The following is a 15,519-nucleotide window of genomic DNA, read 5'->3' on the forward strand; positions in this document are numbered from 1 at the left end:
TTTCTTTGACAATCTCAAACATCGGTTGCCTTGGCAACAAGGCACAAACCGCCCCAGAAGTTACGGTTGCGTGATCCCGGTTCAGCTCGGTGCCCCACCTCGCGACATGTGGGCACTGCAGGCGTACCACTCACTCCCATTGGAAAGTGTGAGATGCGTTTGGCATTAGAGGAGGCGATGGTGTGTGTGTTGTGGACGCCTTTGTCTCGCAATGAAATGCAACGTTGTGCTTCTGCGGGTGGATAGTGCTTCCCATGGTCTGGATTATCTTTCTCGAGCGACGTACGACTCAACCTCGCATGGGGTATGTGCAGTGTGCGTAGCTATAAGCCATCTCGGCTTGCGCGCCAGAGTTCAGTGACTTCGTCCCCGCAAACCGCGCGCGAGGTGAGTGCCGAATTTACGACGGGCAGGAGGAGGCAACCTATCGTCTGTCAATCGCGGTTCAGACTTGCAACGCATGTTGTGACGTTGTGTTCGTTCGAAACGCATCTCTGGATTGTTTTGAAGTGGAATAAAATGTATCCGTCAAACCCGGGCATTCGGCTCAGGGCGCTCTCTGCGATTGCACGAAAGAAGTGCCACGGGGCTTCAACACTTTCTTTACGGAACGTACTCAGGTAAGAGAATATCCATGTCGTGTTATGGCCGTGTTGCATTCAATACGAACGGTTAAGCGTTTGTTTACACTTGTTTCGTTTGTCGTAAAATGTCCAAGCACTCCGACACTCCTCTGGCAGATCAGCCGGCGAGCCTACGCTGAGCAGACGACTCATCTCTTTGCCGGAAGTGCGTGAAAAAGCCGCCCAATAGCAGGATGTCTAGCTCATGACGAACATCTGGGAATCGATGATGTAGACATGTGAAGATGGCGGCGTCCAAAAACACGAAGGAAAGGGTGAGAAAAAAGCGACAAACTTTGCAACAAAAGTGTGAGCTTTCCGCTGCGCGTAAAAGAGTAATACCTGGCCCAGATTATCTTGACGACCCAATCTGACGATTGCGCTACTTCATTTAGTGTGCTCAAAACGCCTTTCAGGGCCCCTTTAACTAAAGGAACGCGGGCGCTGCCGGTTAATTACGTATATTTTTTCTCAAATGTACCAATAGTTTTCTTTGCGCTAAACAACGAGAAGATGTATGACAAGCGCCAGAATTTCACGAGTTTCGAACGCTTTTGACTATATAAACCACTTGGCTTTCGAAGCCTGTGGTGTACCCTGCGAACAACAGCGTTACCCCGGGACGCCGATTTGGTGTTCTATATACTTGAGTCGAGCGAGCGAGCTAGGACGAAAAGGCGAGCGCCTAAATTGCTGTGCACTTAAATCAAAGGGGGTTAGCGAGACCCGCACTTTTTTGCGGTGCGAATTCAAGAATATGAAACACCAGCTCACCGAATCATCAACGTCAACCAGCGAATTTCTTTTCTGGAGATCTGTAAGCTACGTGGTTAGAAAATTCGGTTGCGTATTTTTATTATCGGTATCACAATGATTTCCGCAATAAAAGACATAAAAATACGTTGTTCAAGGAAACCGACAAATGTCACGTTCATACATTTTGACGGTCCTTTGTACACTATCATACGGTGATGTGCAACGTGAACTAATACATCTGTTGATATCCTGATTAGCGCATGTGCACAGATAGAGCTATTGCGAAAGGAATAGGACAGGACAACTACTGTTCCTAAATCTCATAGCTAAGCGGAAGGGTCAAGGCAACACGCACTATAGCAAATTCCGACGTCCACAATTACTGTCCGTCAGGACGGCTGTTGTGGGGAGCTAATTTTTCGCTCCTTCCGGGGTCTTTGAGACGTATCTTGCCCTCGAAAGCCGTTCTTAGTTGTAAAGTCTCTAGGGTGTAAGAATGAAGCAAAAATTGGTAAATATTGGGAGAGCTTTCAGCATAACCGACTGTAAACTTAAATTTGTTCTGGAATTTTAAGGTTTAAAATGGTCGCAACCACATCTTGTGTACTATGCATATGTTTACAGCATATACACGGGTGCTGTCGTTGTGTCAAATGAAACCGTTCACTAGGTCGACGCGCTATACCGCCGCTCGTAATACGCAGTTATCCTTCGCCCATGTGTGAGCAAATTCGGTATTTCTCTGGTAAATACGACTTTGTGGTGGGGCGTAATTTAGGGAAGAGACATGTTCTTTTCTTATAAAGTAAAGACAGCCTTACGCACACAAGCTTCGCGACGAAAGCACCCCAGTAGGCGTCGTGCGCCGCCGCAGCTGTGATTATTTTTTTGCAAGCTAATTCCGCTGCGATAAATTCTTAACCGTTATTCTCTATATGCATAAAAAAGCCGGTTTGTGAAAGCTGGACGACTAGTTTGTAAACTGCGTGAGCGTAAATGGTTTCTATATACGTACTCAACTCCTAGTAATTTTTATTGTGGGGGGGGGGGGGGGGTGGGAGCGGGGGGGGGGGGGTGTAACGCTGCCTTATTCCTTTCCCTTTCGACGGCCATTTAGTCTAGATATAGATTTTTGTCAAGCTTAGAAGCATCACACGCTGAAAAACAAAAAAAAGTCGCTTATGCTGTGAGAAATACTAAAGTCTGCGCCAGCTTAACAAATCATATGCCAAAGCGCCAATGGTAATGCCACTATTGAAGGAAAAAGACTTTGGCCGAAGAAAAAGACTTTTTGGAAGTTTTAATTACTCTGTTACGAAGTTTATATTGTGCTCCTGAATACGCGTGGCACGCGGTGCCTTCGGCGCTGTTCTTTGTTCGCCCATTTGTGCGAACATATCGCCCCATGGCTCCCAGTTCAAAGTAATTTACAGACATTAGGACGGCAACATAATCTGCTCCTCGTGAACGCCATCGCGGCTTTCGAACAAATTAATGCACCTTAAACTTCCCCCACTAGTTTACCTGATCGTTTCCTTAATATCTCCCGAGTCGCTTTGCCCCGATACTCAATAATGACATTTCAAGTACCTATCCTTGTTTGCCTGAATTTCGCCCAGATGTTTCTCAGCAACAATTTTACTTAGAAATTATTTTCTGTGCCCAGTCTCGAGTGATTACAGAATTTACAATGATAACAGCTATGTAATCACTCCTTACGTCACTTCTGACCGCCTTTGATGGGCTTAGAATGATTATTGTGACTAACTTGGGCTGCTACCCCTCAGTTGTGCTGTGGCCACGCTACTTGCTCATGCTCAGTCGTGTAATTTACCTACTGCCCTTCCGTTATTCTTCAGAGTCCTTGTACAATTGCCTAGATTGAGTAAGCATAAAGAGGCTTCAGGAAGTTGAGAGAGTTCCCCAGATGAGTTTAACAAAACAGTCGGCGAGTCGCAATTTCCACCCCTCCGGTTCGTGCTGTCACCGTCGCAGCTTTTGGGAATCGTCGGCATTTGGAGAATATGAAGGAGGAAATACATTCCTAAGACGCCTACTCTAACGGACGACATCCCGTATACACTCTGCACTCAACAATTTGAACGTTATTTACCCACAATCGCACAGGAAACAGCAGCACTCGGAACAACTTCATCCATGGGTAAGTTTGGACTTTGCAATAACTCTCCCCTAGTTTCGCTCGAAATGACCAACCCCATTAGCCGTAGCGACGATGCTAGTACATGCGCACATGCACCGACCGTATTTTAAGCATTATGCAGGTGCTTGCGGATGACTCTGCCTACAAAAGAACGCAGACGAGTCAGCGGCCTTTGTGATACTGGCAATAAATATTTTCCGTGATCTTCGTCTCTAACACATACCAATACCTGTGTTGTGCGTTCACGTCTGTCACAACGTTGACCACTGTGGCGGATGCAACTTGTTTATTATACTAATGGACCCACAAACGTCCTACCCGTGGCTCTGTTTTACTGCTAAGATATTAACACTTTTGTTTACAAAAATATTTGTGATACACCTTCTGTGCATGATATTTTTTTCTTCACCGACTTCTAGATTATTTTTGTGGCAAAGATATTTCTCAAATATAACAAAAATTACAATGAGTCTGGATATCGCTCATAGTTGTTGCATAGCGTTGAATACTTTTCCATAAAAAGGTGTTTGTTTCGGAGCGGTTACCTAGTCTTGGCCGAGTAGACGCGGAATAATCGACTAGAAGCCTTATAACTTAACATTGATTCTCTTTTTAGCGTTGCTGAGGTAAAGTGCTTTTTCATTTCTCAGTTAATTTTCATGCACGATTTGCAGAAGGGTCGCGTTCGCGGAGGGAATATGGTTTGTCAAATAGTCACAGTCCAAGCACAAATTACTACCTATCAAATAACACTAGGCTTTTTTATGCCTCTTAAATTTACCCGAATCAAAGTCGATCTTAGGAAGGTTCACCTTAGGAAATTTTAATGGGACTTATTAATTCATGACCAACGAGCTTCAAAACCACTTCCCAATGCGAAAAGTTTTACAGATCCAAAAAAGCCTTCCTGACGGCCCAGTTTGCTTAACTAGAAAATAGATCCCTGCTGTACATAAATAAAAAAAAATTACCGCTTGCTATAAAGCAGGCGCCGTCTATTGCAGACTATCTAAACTGAACTGCATTTTTTATTTTCATTTCTGTACATAATTGATATATTTCGAAACTAGGCTAACTCGGCCGTTAGAAACGTTTTCATGAATCTGTGAAACTTGCAAAATTTCCGCATGGTGGTTTTTGAAGTCGTGCATCACAAATTAGAAAATCACGTAGGATTGGGATCAGGCGAGTATTACGGCACACTTCTTTGATTTGATTCATTGTAGGATTTAGCGCGCGGACGCAACGCAGGTGATGAGGCGCGCCGTAGTGGAGGGCTCGGGATTAATTTTGACCACCGGGGCATCTTTAACGTGCGCCGCAATCTCGTACACCCGCGCGTTTTTGCTTCTCGCATCCATTACAAAAGCAGCCGTCGCAGCCGAGAAACGGCACACTTCTTTGTTAATTGAATAAAATGTACACTGTTTTAGGTGCGGAGTACCTTAGGACCGCACAATGTCCGTCCGCGTCCGTGCGCTTAGCGTTTACAACGCTAAAAAATTGCACAGGCACCGGCAGGATACCAGCCTGTGTCTGGTAGACCAGACAGAGTAAGTGCTAGTCGTCTTACCCGTTGGGCTACGACCGTGAGTTAGTACCAGAGATTTAAACTGCTTACTGCCTCGCCTGTAACAGTACGGAGTAACGTATGACCTCCCAATGTCCGTCTAAGTCCATCCGTCCGCACAACACCATCAAGCGAAAATTCAGCGAAATTAGATCTGAGCCCTGAGTTGCAGTTTCATTTATGGAAAAATCAACATGCAACTCACGGCTCAAATCGAATGACGGCCGGGGAGCAAATCGGATGTCACTCGGAGCGCAACTTGGATGTCATTTCGAGTCCCCGTACTCCGCACTGTCGCCATCATCCACGGAGTAGAATTGCTGCCATTTTCTTCTAAAGTCATGTCTGATAATTAACAGGGTTTCAATCGCAAATTATAGAACCGGATATTACTGTCCTTGCATGAAAAAAACTCGCAGACAGCTGAAGGTACCCATAATAAGAAACCGGGCAACCGCCCGCTTACGTGTCGCTGAGAGGGAGTGTGGTGCGCGCAGTCTTCTTGAAAGCGTTTATGTTCTTCCGGGTTGTGTGTTTCAGGAAACTCGAAGGCACAGCAGTGGTACGGGTATGTGAGATGGGCCTCTCGGATGTAGCGGAAGTGGTATACGGATGGGAAGCGCTGCAGTGATGGCGTGTCACGAACTTCGAGCACTTCCAGACCCTCCAGGCCGAGAGTAGGGAGCCTTTCCAGAGCCGTCTCGGACAGGTCTCTGCGCAAACAAAACATCCGTTGCACCTACACAAATATAAAAATTTCGGGGAAAGTAGAAAATACAACAACAAAAAAGCGGGTTATAAGCTCGTTCTTCCAAATGGGAAAGTGGCGGTTTCATGAGATGGCATTTCAAGAGGCTCAAATATTACACAGGTTGACTGGTAAGCAGAGCTAGCTTCCAGCTTCCTTTGGGGGCAAAAGTTAGTATGCCAAATATAAAACATTTAGTAGTACGAAACCACCTAAGTTTAAAGACTCTGACCGAGGCACGCACAAAATTTATCCTTGGGCGTTGCACACGCTCCTAAAGGGGATCTGGTGGCTTGCAAATAGAAAATAGCCAAAAAATGTAAGACAGAAACGAAAAAACACAATATTCATCATTTGTGAAAAACAACAGTTATTTAAAGCAAGATTCTTCGCAGAATAACTAAAAGGCAGGGAGGTTTCGTTGAGTATTTATAAATATGTTGCGGGGGCCGACATAATCTAGTATTTGTTCAAGCTACGTGGAAGAGAACGGTACCAAGAACGCGGAACAATAAAGTTTGAATTCATAAAACTGCACGGTTTATATGCGATATCTTGGTATGATTATCTGCATAAAAGCATCAGGCTGTCACCGAAAAGCATCACCGAAATTGAAAAATTTCGGAACCTTTAGGCGTAGCTCTTGATAAGAAAGATAACCACTGGATTTGGCGAAATTTGAGCGCAAAGGTGAAAATAAATTAATTAAATGAATAGGATAGATGAATTCTTTGTCTATGCAGACGAGACCAGTTCGTTTATTCAGGCCAAAAGACAAACAAAATTGCGGAAAAGGCTCAGGAGTCACGGTCAATTATCTACAACTGGTCACATTCTAACAGCTTAAAAATTCACGCCAGTAAAACAAAAGCCATCTTTTTTGGAGCTAGAAACAAGGATACAACGATGCATCAAATGATAACTTTAGGCAGCGTACCTATAGAGATAGTGAACAAGCACAAAATCCTGGGAGAAACATTTTTCTCTGATTTGACATAGACGGGTCACATGGAAACCTTGACTAAATCACTGTCGCCAGCGGCGGGTACACTTGTGCGATATAGGCATTATTTCCCCGAAATATCTTATATTTAAATTTACCAAGCCCTGTTCTCTGCACATTTACATTACTGTGCTCTCATATGGGGCACCACTACCACTGGAAACATTGAAAGTCTTTTTCTTTTACAAAAATGGGCTCGGCGCTACATCGCCAATGTATCCCACTCGCATTCAACTCAGTCGTTCTTTCGTCATTATAAAATCATGTCTCTCAAGAACATTTAAGCATTTTGTTTATTGTATTCGTTTTTCTTTTCAAAGAAAGGATACCTACCTTTTCTGGGACACATGTGCGATTTAAAATGCAACAGAGTAATTCGCGCATTCGAGGTTGTGAGACGTGTCTAGATCCGCTTTGAAGGACTGACCATCTCCTGCAGTCATTAAGATGTACTGTCCTTTCCCTGCTTAACAAATGAAAAATTGCAAACACAAATTGAAGTGGCTACACCCGAAAAGAAATGAGGGAATTGTTTTTAAAAAGTTGTTACACACACCGTCCTTTTATATATATGTTGATCAAAAGTGTCGTTTCCATCACTTTTCTTGCTTTTTGCCTTTTAGTGCCTACGGAGTCACTGTATAGAAAAACTTCGATTTTCACGACGGTTGTTTTTGCTCCTGTCTTACTGCAGTTACTATGCTTCGTTGCTTGTCTCCGCATGACAGTATGTATTGTTCCTCGCCTACTCTTGAAGTCGAACAACTCTGTATAAAGGAGAAAAAAAGGGAAACAGAGCACTGCTACTGTCTAAACTGCGAGTGCGGGCCCTCAGACACCTTACAAGTGCCCTTTACAGTCACTTCTAGCCTGGGGGGCCCCCAACTTTTTATTGGAAATAAAGGTTGAATTGAAATTAATTGCAATAAAGAAGTCACAGTTATTCTTTTGCTATTCCAATGACAGACGCACACACACAGCTCGTGGAACCTTTGTGCTTTCAAGTCGGCGTCTTTCGAGCGCGTATTTCCAAGTGCACTCAGCTTGCCAGACGCTTGAGACATCTTCGAGGGCTCCTTGGTATAAATCTGTGCTATAACTGGGCAGTATTCGCCTCGAGACACCAGGCGGGCTGCCGGGCCTCCGTCGGTGTAAACCCACCAGTACCCCTCTATTCTGCCGATCGCACATCTTCTGCCAACGTATTACTACACGACCCGGCCCCTCGTCATTCCTACCTTTGTTTCGCAAGAAATCAGCACCATATGTCTGATGGAAGAAGCGGTAATGCACGTAAAATTGAGCAGTGATTTCAAATGTAATTTAAAGGGGCCCTAAATAGTCCGCGATTTCAAGCGCATTATCGCTAGATAAGCGTTATTTTCTTTCCTTGTTTACATGCGAAGACTTGTCACCATTCAACAGAGCTTTGACGTAACTTTTTTTGCCTCTGACGTAGCCCTTAAGACGCAACTAGCGCTAAAGACTACGGCGGCGCTATTGGCAGGCTCCATCAAATCCTGCAGCCAATCAGCGTTTCGGCTCTGGGGAAGACGCAGGTGGTTCAGCAGCTCAGGGGCCGCCTACGAGAACGACACTCTGGCAAGGCGTATATTTATAGGGACGAATGTCGGTGGTCGCCATCCGTCCCACCAGCTCAGCTGACCTTGTTGATATGGTGAGTCATTTACGAGATATGAATAACCCTGACTAGCACGGAGCGTCCTCTGCACACAGAAATGCTACGCACGCGACCGCTACAACCATCTACCTTCAAGGTGGACATTGGCCGTGCACGAATCGGCACACACCACAGCAGCGAAAACTCGTCGCGACCGGCCAGACCCAAACTATTGCTGAAAGTCAATTTACTAATGGGTGAAAGGCGATGATACAGCGCTAAAATTGTTGCTGGGGATCGTCGTCGTCGGGGTTTTATAAAGCAGTGGCCGAAGAACCGCGGTGATGCTAAGTCTTTTGCGCGACCCACCCGCGGAGAGACCTGTTCGCCAGGACAGCGGAGCATGCAAGAAACGCGAGCGTTCCGCTAGTCTTAGGAGTAAATCTTGAACTATTACCATGGGCGAGCATGTTGGTTTTTGAGCCCTCCTATCTTCTGTTTTCCTTATGCCAGAACTGAGGTACCATCAGTAGCACGGCCGACGCGAAAAGCAGTGCCGTGGCTGCTTTCGAGTAGCGGATGCCCGTAAAACGCCATCTGGCTAAATTTAAACACCATGGAATAAACGGCAGTGAAACCCATAGACACGCTCTGACAGCACGTTTCTTGAGTACTATTCTATGCCGACGTCTCACTAAACACAGTTTGCTAGGTCCACTTAACTAGAGGAACACTTGTCACCATTGGCAAGCGATGGCGACAGCTGCCGTCAAAGGTTAAGGCTAAAATAAAAATTCCCACTTCCACTTCATATTCATCTTCAACGAATGGAAAGAGACAAAACAGCTTGGAAGAGTGTCAGTTGCACAATATAAGTTAAATATCAAGCCCGCACCATAGAGTTGTTCTTAAACTTGGGTAGGTCTAATCTTCGGAGCAGTAAAATGCTTCACAGTTAAATACGCAAAGCTCACAATAACTTCTCAAAAACGGCTTGCCTTTCTTCGAGGCATGACACTTAGCTGCAAAACCTTCACGCTATTGTTGAGAAAAATTGTCACTAAGGTTGCTTTCTCAATTGTTTTCAATAGTCATTCTGCGCTGATTTTTACCAAGCTTCTGGAATCTCTGGGAAGCAATGTTACATGCCAAAGAATACTAGTATGCCGTTTAGAGTTAATTATGTGCTTTATCTTCAGTTTTCCGATGCCAACCTACGTCTTGGTGAACCGTTTATTACCAGGGCGTATGTAACTGAGTTGGCTCTTCTCGTAAACCGGTTTGTGCAAGAAGTTATATGCCCGTGTAAGTCATGGGCTCAAAGAGGTGGCTGTTGATATTTCGCTGAATGAAATAAAGTAGGATGGATAAGCAACAACCAAATAAATATTCATTTCGCTGCACTTAATTCTGCGCCGACACTCGAGGACCGCCACAAAAACAGCAGAAAACAATATTTTATGAGGACGATTGAGCACCCAAAACAAGTATCGCATTCCTGCTACCGGGGCATGGTTGCGGACATAATACTACCATAAAAAGCAATAAAAACAGGTATTGCCATATGTTCCAGTGTCGCGTACACCATCGAAATGTCACAACAATCAGCGAGCGAGCTGTAGCGCAGGCTTGAATGCATGGGAATGTCTGACATTAGATCAATGTTACAGTGCCGGACACAGCTTTATATCGAAGCGTAGTTGAAAAATTTATATTTATCTCCCGCTTTATAGCGATGGCCCTGCGCCCTAATGCTCCCCTGAAAAATGACTTGTTTACGATAGCACGAACCGCTGTAGATCAACTGCCATGCACTCAGGAACGGAAAGGGCAAGTACGAAAGTACCTTCGAAAGAAAAGAGAATATGCTTGAAAAGCAAATAGGGTTTATTTTTTTAGTTTTTCCTTCCAGGGATTCGCATCTGGAGAATCGTCATCGGAAACCCGAGCACCCGAAAGACGCTCCCACGGAGCACTAAAGGAAACGGTTTCGGGGACTACAGAAAATTTTATGAGACTTTAGAGATCGCGAGATTTTTAAATCTCATCAAAGCAGTGCTTTTACTGTAGCAAATTTGCAGACATATTTGTCTGAGCCTCGATTCCTAAAGGAACTGCTCTAAATATAAGCTGCTGACAAAAATACGAGCAAGAAGTATGCGGCAAATGATAGCTATAATTACAACACGTGACCATGGTAAACGGTTTAGAGAAACGTGACAATACCAAATATCTTATCACGTTTTTTTACAGTCCAACACAAAGCTCTCGCCCCAGTTATTGCATGTATGCGTTCACGATGTTTTTGCATCAAAACGTTTAGCATCTAATTAAGTTTCTAAACCTTTAGATATGTTGTTTAAACATTTCGTCCGAAGCAACGTGTTTTTGGTGCTACACGCAAAGATAATTTGACAAGTTAACTCGGTAAACACCGTTTCTCAGATAAATTATCTGCTACAGTATATTAGGCAAAACAACGTGAGTAGAACACAAAGATTTGTTGTTGTTTGAAGAATTGCTATACCTTCAAAGTACTTACTGTCAGATTGACACTTAGATAACCATAGAGCTGTCAGCTTCTTTGAGAGCTGACATAGCAAATTTGTGCTTAGCAAAGAAGCCACAACTACCTGCACTTTCTTCTGGTAACTCGAGATGTCGTTGCCAGAAGGTATTCTTCGGTTTCAGAAGGGAATACAACTGCACAGTCGCGGTTTTTTTGTTCTATCTATGACAAAAATGTCAAACAATTTACACAGATGCAAACAGTTGTGGGCCTCAGAGCAGTAACAGCTTCCTCATAGTAATAATTCAACAAAAGTTTGTGAATCCGATTTTATGAATCTTATTTTGAAAAAACATTTTGGTGTCCTATATCATAAACGAGAAAAATCTAGCACTAGGGATACACTTTGACAAAATTGACGGCTCGATATCTTTCTCAGACATTAGTGAAACAAAAAAGCTTAAAAGAGCTATGTGTGGTGTTCATCTTTGTGGCTTTATATCGCGGAGTACAAAACATGGAAAAGATATGTGAAACCTATACGTTATCGAAGAAACTGCTGGCGCAATTCACACTTGAGCTAAGTTAAGCCAAAGTGCTGTCAGCCAAAAATAATGACAGCGTTGTACGAATACCTGAGCTCCCACAAGGGTGCTATTTTCTGCATAAGACACGAACTCAGTGTAAAACATCCAGTATAATTACTAAATACTGTTTGGGCTCATTACTAATACGGTTGACAATTTTAATTTTACAAAAATCGGTATAGTACGGGAGTTCTCGCACCACCCTTTGCAATTTTAATATTCGGGTTCACCCTCACTAGCTAAAGGCCAACGGCACTCAAATTTCACCTCGGCCAAATTTAGTTTTAATGTGTAGTAAGCACCTCCAAATCAGCTGGGACACTACTGATAGCCCCTTGAAACGCCTCGTTAATCAGTCGTGTAGTCTCTACCTCCAAATCAGCTAGGACACGAGTGGTAGCACCGTGAAACGCCTCGTTAATCAGTCAGCAGCATTTAAAAAATTACGTCCACCTCCCCTCGCGGGAACCCTGGTGTGATGCAACGCATCTCATGGGGGGTTCCATTGGCGTTTTCCATCGTATTGATTACGCTTATAGCAAGGATTCTCACGCGAAGGGAAGGTGGGCGTAATTTTCCATTTTCACCATGCAATGCACATGCAGTACACGTATGCTCAGGCATGGTCTTTATTGCAGACGAGAATGAGCGGCTTGTGGTCCGTAAAGTGCACAGTTAGGGGCTCGACAATTTCATCAAGCCATCGTTGAGTACTGCGAGAGAGTGCAAGCGTAACGCCGACGACCGTCGACTGAGACCGTCGGAGCGCGGCATGCCGCTTTATATTCACAGCGCCCGAAGGAGAGGAGAGCGCGGAGAGAGAGAGTACTGCACATGCGCAGCGCATGCAGCGCCGAGCGCAGCGCCGCCCACCGGTGCCTAGCAACGGAGTGAGAGCGCGCTGCGCCAACCCACAGCTGTTTGGGAGAGAGTGTTCGCTATCGGAGAGACGAGAGGAGGAGAGGCGCAGCTGTGCGGACAACGCCGGACAGATGCAGGAAGTACAGAGGGGCGAGCATGAGTTGCGTTGCATCTAAAAGCTCCGCCGCAGAACACGGTTCACCTGCCGGCAGATCGCCTAAACAGCCATGACGCACCTGTGTCACTCCAGCCGACGGGGGCTTGTTTCTCTGGCCAGCCACGCAGCTGGAAAACCGGTTGAGCTCTGCTGCGCGCACCTCATTCATTTGCTGCCTCGTGCGCGCGCGTAGAGCTTGCACACAGACTTGCGCCTTAGCTGGTGACCGTCCGGCCCCTCGCTGGACGGCTGCAACGCCACTTCAATAGCCACGCTCTCTTCGGATTTGGTTTCAAAATCGCCAATTTTCGCTGACCGCTTGCGTCTTCAACGCGAGTATTTCAGCTTTTGTGTTCTGAGTGTAGCATTCTTTTTGTCTGCCTATACGGAAATAGGTTTTTCAAGAGGTCGAAATTTTGAGTGCAGTTTCCATTTAAGTGTTATGATACATTCAAGCATAATTGCCTTATATGTTGTGTGTGGCAACACGAGACACAAACATAAAGGAAAGCGTGGAGGATAATGGTGTATTTAAAACAAAGATAACCATTTTCAGTGTAGGGATCCTGCGCGGAAGCTTCACCTAAGCAATGAGGTAAACCATTTGAAAAAACTAAAGAATAATTTCGACTTTTCAGTGAACTGTTAATGGAGCCAAACTTATGATACACGGGTATCTCTGTTATTGCGTCCACAAAAAAAAGTCATCGTAGTAAGTTCATCATTTTCGAGAAAGTTCATATACATATCTTATAACCGGCTTGATCAGTAGCAGCTAGTGTATTAGTGATATTGCACGGGGACAAAGTACTTAAGATGTGTTTTCTGTAAGGAAAATTGTTGGGGCCGCCTTCGCACTCCAAGATCTATCCTGTTCCACCGATCATTATTTATGACCCGCTGCAAGACATGTTAGTGTCTGTACATTTATTCATTAGCACACATTTAAAAGGAAAAAAATTAGGTAATTATTACGCAATAATTGGAAATAAAATTATTGTGGTTTTTCAAGCAACAATTGATGACAAGAAACAATTCATCAATGAAATAACAGGCCCTAAATAACAATAACTAATACTGATATCATTCTCTTATACAAATAGGCAGCCCCCTCGTGCATTCATCTCTCAAAGAACCCGCATAGTATATCATTCCTAAAAAATTAAGGCAGCGTCGCACTAGTTACGCAAAGATTGGCAAAACAGCCAAGCCGGCGGCCCCACCTAAATTATTCTTGGTTCGGCTTAGTTTATGCGTGGTTATTCCTCGAGTCGCAGTCATGTTTTTTGCATGTTGTGGTCGTTAGCCTAACAAAAAGCAATGAACACTCGGTCAATAAAGTATAGACAAATGAAGCTGCACGCGTGCCCACCGGTTTAGTGGCGAAGCTCCAAGAGTAGCGGAGGACACAGCGCTACGAGCCTTCGCTAGCAATTTTTGAACTCATTCGATGAACACCATTCTGCTTGTGTGGTCTGACGTGTTGGATGCTAGTTAAGAAGTAGATTAACGTTATCGTTTTTTAACCATTTCGTATTTTTTAATTCTGCATTATTCATACCTTTGAACCGTCAGAACTGCACCATTCGTCGACACAAGCGATAGAGCCAGCCACGCAGTGACGCATTAGCCGTGCTTGTACCAGTTGTATCGCGCCTCCAACAGGTGGCGGCACGAGTACCGCCTAAGCGTAGTGAGGGAAAGCTACTGCTGTGCTGGCGCGCGGTGTCGTCATCTGAAGGCGAGGTTTTTTTGCACGAGTTCGCCAGTCAAACCCCCAGCTTAAGCAGCATCGCTGTTAAAAACTGAATTTGTATAGAGTTGCTGAAATCAGTGGTGAAAGGAAACCCGTGTATCAAACATTTAATCAGGTTAATTTCAATATAAAAAACGTCGTTATATCCAGGACTTCGTTAAAAAAGACATCCCCCTCGCGAGGGGCACGATCAAATGCACAGCATTTCCGAGGGGGTGCGCCGGCAAGTCGTATCTCTCGATCGCGGGACCCGTGTCGCCATCTTTCGGAGGCGCGGGACAACTTGTGGCGCTTTCGAAACAAACCAGAAATGAGTGAAGGATATAAGGCGCGTTCGGTGCATCGAAATCTGTGTCGGTTTCGTGGCCCGGTCGGTAGTGCGCCGGGCGCCTTGCGTTCCGCCCGCGGCGTCATGGGTTCGAAACCGGGCGCCGGAAACTGTTATTTCTTTTATAGTGTAGTGGCCTGGCTGCGGACTACGACAAGGCGCGCCTGCGGACTACGACAAGGCACGCCAACGCCGCGTGACATTGTGAGTTATTAAAATGCTATGCATTTAAAGTTTATTTAGAGTCTGGAAAAAACGAGACGACACCGAGTTGTTACCTCATACGCCTTATTGAAATCCTCGGAGGAGAGGAGGAAGAGAAATGCTAAAAAGTAACTTTTTTGTTGCGTCCAATCGTCTCTCTGTTTTGCAACGGCACCTGTTAAAACACCACACGGTTGACACGCTCTTTCGTTGCACCCTCCTTACGTCAAGAGTGTTCCATATACGGGCATTGAAAACGCGTTTCCCCAACGCACGTGCGCGTTGTTTTAAGTCCATCAGGGGCAAACATAGCTTTTGGAGAAACATAACTCTAGAACTACTGTATCGACTCTCGAACTTACATTCGAATGAGATTTGATAGTCCAACGAAGGCATCGTCTTCAATCGTCTTCAGACCACGGTTCCCGCGGAGTCGTCTGCGTGGTGAAAAAGAACACATCAGATCACAGTGCGTACCACCAGCAAGCGCAACAACAATAAAGTAACAATTTTGCAGCCAGTCAATAGCGCGACAGCTGCCATTCCCCAAATAGCTGACTTCGACCTTTTCTCTGGTTATGAGGTAGTATCATATGTACAGCCGCCCAATTTTTTACCAATATCACGGGAGCGTC

General features: G+C 44.9%; 1 protein-coding gene across 1 annotated transcript in view; it reads right to left on the minus strand.

Annotated features, from left to right (window-relative positions):
- LOC144139858 (uncharacterized) overlaps positions 1-15,519 on the minus strand; it is a 150,713-nt gene that overhangs the window by 12,358 nt on the left and 122,836 nt on the right. The window contains exons 9-10 of the mRNA XM_077672104.1: positions 15,247-15,321; positions 5,577-5,823 (exon numbers count right to left, since the gene is read on the minus strand). Of these exons, the coding sequence (XP_077528230.1) occupies positions 5,577-5,823; positions 15,247-15,321 (322 nt within the window). The remainder of the gene's footprint in view (positions 1-5,576; positions 5,824-15,246; positions 15,322-15,519) is intronic.

This window comes from Haemaphysalis longicornis, unplaced genomic scaffold (genome assembly GCF_048455015.1).
Source record: "Haemaphysalis longicornis isolate Haplotype H1 unplaced genomic scaffold, Haemaphysalis longicornis Haplotype H1 scaffold_5, whole genome shotgun sequence".
Lineage (NCBI taxonomy): Eukaryota > Metazoa > Arthropoda > Arachnida > Ixodida > Ixodidae > Haemaphysalis > Haemaphysalis longicornis.